Consider the following 7,500-nt stretch of genomic DNA (forward strand, 5'->3'; position numbering starts at 1 on the left):
TAATTTATTATTATTATTATTATTATTATTATTATTATTATTATTATTATTATTATTATTATTATTATTGACCCCCTCAGGCACTGAGAAGGTTTAAACATTAAGAACACCATTATATTCATAGCACAAAATAATGCCCCTGCGTGATATTTTGGATCAACAAGTGCTTCTGCGAGTGTTCTTCGATTATTATTTCTAAATAAGAGATAGGTACGTGCAAAATGAATGCCGATGCTCCAAATGTATAAACATTTTGACGTCTCCCTTTACTTAAAAATTCACCAAAAATTAGGAAATCAACCAATTTTAATGAAGTTTTCAGTATTTATCAAATAATGATCACGAAGTATAATGAACCCATTATTTTTATTTGAATCTTAGTGGAAATATATTTCGTTTAACCAAAAATACCTTTACTAAAGTTTTGGTTTTCAGTTATAAAAAAATATGCATGAATTTATTTTTGCATTTTTTAAAAATGAAAATAAAGCATTGTAAATTGTAACAATTAAAAAAAAATATTTAATTTTTATAGGAAAATTACGAAAAATAATAATTAATTAATGAATTCGATATTACTCGAAGAAAAATGAATTTCTCGATATTATTGAATTAAGGATTGTTTATTTAATATTTTCACAAACAAAAAATTATAATTGCAAAAAATATTTCTTTTTTTTTTAATTACATGTTTTGCATAATTTTTATTTGTAAGATTCTAATATTTTCCTTGCTTGCATGAATGTGAAACTTTATGCGTAACATAATTTTTATATACTCTTGAAAAATAAAAAAAAAATTGTTTTAATTTAAGAGCAGGAACATAGAAAAATGATTAAATTAAAAATTCGTAAAAATCATACAAACGTTTACGATTGGAATGTACAGATGTATGGCTGGAAAAAAGGAAACCAGCACCCCCTACCTCCGTTTAACTACTTGACGTCATTTTCAGACAGACTTTCGACTGCCTAGGATTTGGGGTTTCCATATAATCCATCTTTAGAGACTTCAGTTTTGTTGACATTCTGACAAGCAAGAATTTCTCATTTTGGGGAGATAATTAAGCTATTTTTGTACAAACAAGTTTTGTTTTTTAATTCAATATCTTAGAACATTATTAATTATCATTGGAATAGACCCAGAAAACTAATATTTATCTTTCAAATGATTTTTACAATGAATTTATTAAACTTAAAAATTTAGCCGAATTGGTTAGCTCGCTGTGAAAACATTTTTATAACTTTTTTTTTTATGTTACCAATATTGTAATCATCGCTTACATCGAAGTCCCAACCAATGTCATATATTCACCAATATTTCTTACACAGACACGATGTTGTTCATATAGATTGTTTTGATAAGATTCTTCAAGTTGATTAAATAATGACGGATGATTTTGAATTTTTTTTATTTTTATTTCTGTTCGTTCTTTTTTTGTGTTGGCATTCTAACCCCCTCTCCCTAACCCTAACCCCTCACACCATCATCATCTTTCAAATCAATAAAAAAAAATATATATATAAATCATACTTAACTAACGATATTGCTCCTTCTACTCCTGCCTCTGACTTTATCGTTGAGAGATAGAAAAGCTCTTTCTTTCTTTCTTTCTTTCTCTCTCTCTCTCTCTCTCTCTCTCTCTCTCCCTCCCTCCCTCCCTCCTCCAACCTCGGTGCTGCTGCCTTTTATCTGAATCGTGTCAAGGTCTAATACTGCATGAAAACAAAGCCAGCATCTCTCGCCTTCTGGATCCCAGCCAATAAGAATCTCCCCAATGAACTCTCCATCATCTCAAAATATGTCGATTATCAATTTGACTGCAAAGCATCGCACTCCCAATTTGAACATGTTTAGTATTTGCCTGAATTACGAAACTGTTTCGGTAGCATCTTCTTCCTTGCGTCCCTTTATGGCACTAAACAAGCGCCGTTCTTTGTATCCTGCAGATTATCTGGACGGCGGCGGCGGCGGTGGTCTTGTTGACACGTCGTTGTAGCAGCAATTCCTAATGACACTGGGTGCAATAGTAACACTCATGTCATAAAGGAATGATGTCATCCATTAGAAAAAACTTGTCGGAAATGTGCTGCTCTTATGAATTTGTTGAAGCGATAAAATTGAGAAGTATCTTTTAAACTGATGAAAGAATTGATTCTTTCTTGGATTTTTTTCTTGGGGGAGCAGCGGGATTAGAGGAATAGATAACTATATATATATATATATATATATATATATATATATATATATATATATATATATATATATATATATATATATATATATATATATATATATATATATATGCCTCGAATATAAGAGACTCAAATAAATATAAGAAAAACGGATACAGTAGATTTTCTCTGGTCCCAAATTAGAGCCTGTGTCACCCGGATAGGAGAAACCCTGATATAAGAGAGCTGTAGCGACCGGACATCAAGTCTCTTATATCCAATACATATATATGTGTGTGTGAAAATTTGTGTGTGTGTGAAGACACTTCTCAACCTATATACTCAACGATTTTCTTATTTTGAATTAACTTGAAATCACTGTCTTTAGGTTTTAGTTTCGATTTCAGCACGAGTACGTTCTTTTTTTTACTTACAAGAAATGAACTGTTTAGAAAAAACATAATACTCGAATGCACGTGTCTGAGTTACTGTATGAATTAAAATATAGTATGCGTATTTTACGACCGGGCAACGCCGTGCGACATGCTAGTATGCATACACATTTCTCTTGGTTTATCTATCCTTTTTATTTATTTTTTTTTCGGAATCTACTGGTTCGATTTGGCTGAATTATTTTATGAATTTTTATGGTGCGATGCAGCTAACAAAGTATTATGGTATCTATTCGAGGCACAACTACATATTCATACAATATTTACTATAGTTTTTACAGACACATCTGTGCCGATCTGGCTGGAATTTTGTATTCACGTTTTTTATGATGCAGTACAGCGAACTAAGTAATATGGCATTCGTTAAATGCACAATTAGTAATTAACAGGGATTAGTCATCACAATATTACATTTATTCAAGAAGTTTAGAATCAAACATCCATTCTAAATCAACGGGCTATAACTTTTGATGGCTTTTAGAGGGCTAAAAAGTATTATATATAATATTATCAATATAAAAGTATTATATATATAATATTATCAATATAAAAGTATTATATATATAATATTGTCAATATAAAAGTATTATATATAATATTGTCAATATAAAAGTATTATATATAATATTGCCAATATAAAAGTATTATATATAATATTGTCAACATAAAAGTATTATATATAATATTGTCAATATAAAAGTGTTATATATATAATATTGTCAATATAAAAGTATTATATATATGTATAATATTGTCACTATAAAAGTATTATATATATAATATTGTCACTATAAAAGTATTATATATATAATATTGTCACTATAAAAGTATTATATATATAATATTGCCAATATAAAAGTATTATATATATAATATTGTCAATATAAAAGTATTATATATATAATATTGTCAATATAAAAGTATTATATATATAATATTGTCAATATAAAAGTATTATATATAATATTGTCAATATAAAAGTATTATATATATAATATTGTCAATATAAAAGTATTATATATATAATATTATCAACATAAAAGTATTATATATATATAATATTATTAATATAAAAGAATTATCTTCTATATAAATAAAATGAACTCATTTTCCCGTCTGATTTGGACCTTAATAGGATTAAGAGTATAGACATTTTATGCAAATGTACTATGCAAAAACTGCATCACGATATCTGAGGTGTGTTATAGGCATATTAGCTATCCAGTACAACTCGCAGATCGGAGCTTCCTATATTATATCTGGTAAGAGTTCACTGCCAAACCCAGTTACGATCAATGTAAGTAGTAAAGTCATCTCTCTCTAAAAAATTCATACTTCCACCGCCACTCATTTACACCGTTCGTGACCATTCACAGGAGACAAATAAGGACGAACGCCGATTTAGGTTTTCATAAAACCTGGACTGCAATTAAGGTGAAACGCACCACGCTAACTTTTACGTTGATTATACATAAAACAAACACAAACCAAAAAACTTTACATTTCCTTACAGTGCATTAAAACTTAGGATACTCCAATTCCGTTTTATTTCGCATTCTTCGGCAATTACAACATCGTTTTCTTGGCTTTTTTATGGGGGGGTCCATGTATCTTCCCTCTGTTTTTCGTTTTCCCAATCTTTCCCTTTCTCAAATTTATTTCTTCTCTGTTTCCGTGTTTCCTCTCCTTTTCGGCAAGTTCACCGTTTCTTTTCATTTTTATTTATTTATTTTTATTTTTATAAACTATCATCTGATTCTGTTTCTACAAACTTTACATTTTGTTTATTTCTTTCTTCTCTCTTTCCGTTTTTCTTCTTTCTTCCGCAAGTTTAACATCGTTTCTTTCTTTGTAATACAGCCGGATTTACTAATTCATTTCCGTTTTATTTCGTTTCATCACGTTCGATTCTTCATTTTTTCTGTTTACATTTTTCCGAGCGTTCAGTTCGGGAAAATTTGTCATCGGTTCTTTTCTTTTCATTTTGTGTGTGTGTGGGGGGGCGCAGTTTCCAAATTTTTTTTTTTTTTTTTTTTTTTGAGGGGTACCAACAGTTAAACATTTAGTTTCCGGTCTAAATAATTATACCAACGTGATTATCGCATTTAAGAAATGTAAAATATCAAATTTTCACGAAAATCGATTTGAAACACATCAAACTATGACTGATTTCATGTTGACTTTTTTCTGTTAATATAAGGAGGCTGTACTGAAATAAAAACATTTGAAAACATTGTTGTTTACAATGACACTCTTTATATTTGCAGTTGATCTTTCTTACCAAATATATTCAACATCAAATTAGATTTTATCATTGTTTATACGATCCCGAGCAACGCCGGGTAGCGCCGCTACTATATAATATTATTGATATAATATTATTAATATAAAAGTATCATATATATTATTAATAGAAAAGTATTATATACATAATTATATTAATATAAAAGTATTATATCTATAATAATATTAATATAAAAGTATTATATCTATAATAATATTAATATAAAAGTATTATATATATCGTAATATAAATATAAAAGTATTATATCTATAATAATATTAATATAAAAGTATTATATCTATAATAATATTAATATAAAAGTATTATATCTATAATAATATTAATATAAAAGTATTATATCTATAATAATATTAATATAAAAGTATTATATCTATAATAATATTAATATAAAAGTATTATATCTATAATAATATTAATATAAAAGTATTATATAATAATATTAATATAAAAGTATTTATTATATAATATAATTATAAAAGTATTATATATCTAATATTATTAATATATATATTATCAATATAAATGTATTATATATATAATATTATCAATATAAATGTATTATATACATAATATTATCAATATAAATGTATTATATATATAATATTATCAATATAAATATATTATATATGATATTATCAATATAAATATATTATATATAATATTATCAATATAAATATATTATATATAATATTATCAATATAAATATATTATATATAATATTATCAATATAAATATATTATATATAATATTATCAATATAAATATATTATATATAATATTATCAATATAAATGTATTATATATAATATTATCAATATAAATGTATTATATATCATATTATCAATATAAATGTATTATATATAATATTATCAATATAAATGTATTATATATAATATTATCAATATAAAAGTATTATTTATATAATATTATCAATATAAAAGTATTATATATATAATATTATTAATATAAAAGTATTATATATATAATATAATTAATATAAAAGTATTATATATAATATTATTAATATAAAAGTATTATATATATAATATAATTAATATACAAGTATTATATATATAGTATTATGAATCTAAAAGAATTATATATGATATTATCAATATAAAAGAATTATATATATATTATTCATATTTAAGTATATCCATATATATTATTCATATAAAAGTATTATATATTATTTATATAAAAGTATTATATATAGAATATTAATTCAAAAATATTATATAATATTATTAATTCAAATGTAATATATATATAATATTATTAATTCCAAAGTAATATATATATAATATTATTAATTCCAAAGTATTATATATATATATATATATATATATATATATATATATATATATGATTGTGTTGTGGTAGTTTCGTAGATGTCAATTGAAACTTCGGTGCTGATAAAAAAATCCTCAATAACAGGTAGAATAATATTATGGTATAAATTATTTTATTTATACAAACATTATTTGCTACATATGTGCATACATGTATCAGCTGTGATTTTTTTTTTTTACGAAATGCAACCTCATCAGGCTGAAATCTTCAAATAAACTAGTTATCTAAAGATTTCGGTATGGTCAGGTTGTATTTAGAAAGAAATTGCAACTGAAACCTGTATGCCCATATGTAGCGAATAATGTTTGTATAAATAAAATAATGTATACTATAATATATATTATATAAACTGGATATGAACGTTTAATCGACTAAAATATTTTATTTGATTATTTATTTTGTTTTTGGTGTTATTGACTTGGTTTGCGATTTGACGGTCTAACAAAATGTTCAGGTAAGACGCTTTAATTCGACTGAGGAAAGAACGGCATCGTCATCCTCATTGTGATATTTCAGAAATATTTATAAAAAATATAACTTCCGGTTTTCGAGATTTTAAAGCATTAAAAGATTTTATATTTTTTTATCATTATAAACATTTTAAGCAATTTTCTGTCAAAATTTAATAATTTTATTTTATACATTGCCAATTTGTGCATTAAATTTTGGTTTAAAATTGATTTTTTTTTTCAAAACAGTGAACGGTTTAACATACTTCTTGTGAATTTTTATCCCATAATTCTAATGGTTTTAAAATGTTATAAATTATTGATAATAAAAAAAAAACAACTTAATATCCTCTAACAATGATTTCCATTTGTCTAAAGAAAAAAAAAAAAAGAAAGAAAGACTAATCTAAACGCGATAATATTTGATTTACTCACTTTTTTGACGAAATCTCGTCTGCTCGTGCAACTGACCAATGAAATCGAAGCTTTCAACGCACTAACAACTGGGTTTGCTTCATGCGTGGAAAGAAGGGCGAACTAACATTTTGAGGAGATATAAAACTGACAAAAAAATTTGCGTTTTGTTTTTCTTCTGTAGCAAAAAAATGTCTCCATTCCGTAGAAGCTGGAGTCTTGGACGTTTAAACCGATGGAATTTAGTTCGTACCGAAACGACTGCCGTCGCAATGTGAGTACCCAACATAATACAAATATATATAGTAGTCCAGTTTAAGAATGCATTCTTTGGATACACACCCACAGAATATCT

At 25.2% G+C, this 7,500-nt stretch overlaps 1 protein-coding gene across 23 annotated transcripts in view; it reads left to right on the forward strand.

Annotated features, from left to right (window-relative positions):
* LOC145248122 (disabled homolog 2-interacting protein-like) overlaps window positions 1-7,500 on the forward strand; it is a 1,344,959-nt gene that overhangs the window by 864,238 nt on the left and 473,221 nt on the right. For 4 of the 23 annotated variants that reach the window (XM_080109924.1, XM_080109916.1, XM_080109919.1 and 1 more), the window contains one exon: window positions 7,330-7,419. The exons of the other annotated variants lie outside the window; for them this stretch is intronic. In XM_080109924.1, coding sequence (XP_079966050.1) covers window positions 7,330-7,419 — 90 coding nt within the window. The remainder of the gene's footprint in view (window positions 1-7,329; window positions 7,420-7,500) is intronic. 23 annotated transcript variants of the gene reach the window in all.

This window comes from Euprymna scolopes, chromosome 26, assembly GCF_053919585.1.
Source record: "Euprymna scolopes isolate OS-2025 chromosome 26, ASM5391958v1, whole genome shotgun sequence".
Lineage (NCBI taxonomy): Eukaryota > Metazoa > Mollusca > Cephalopoda > Sepiida > Sepiolidae > Euprymna > Euprymna scolopes.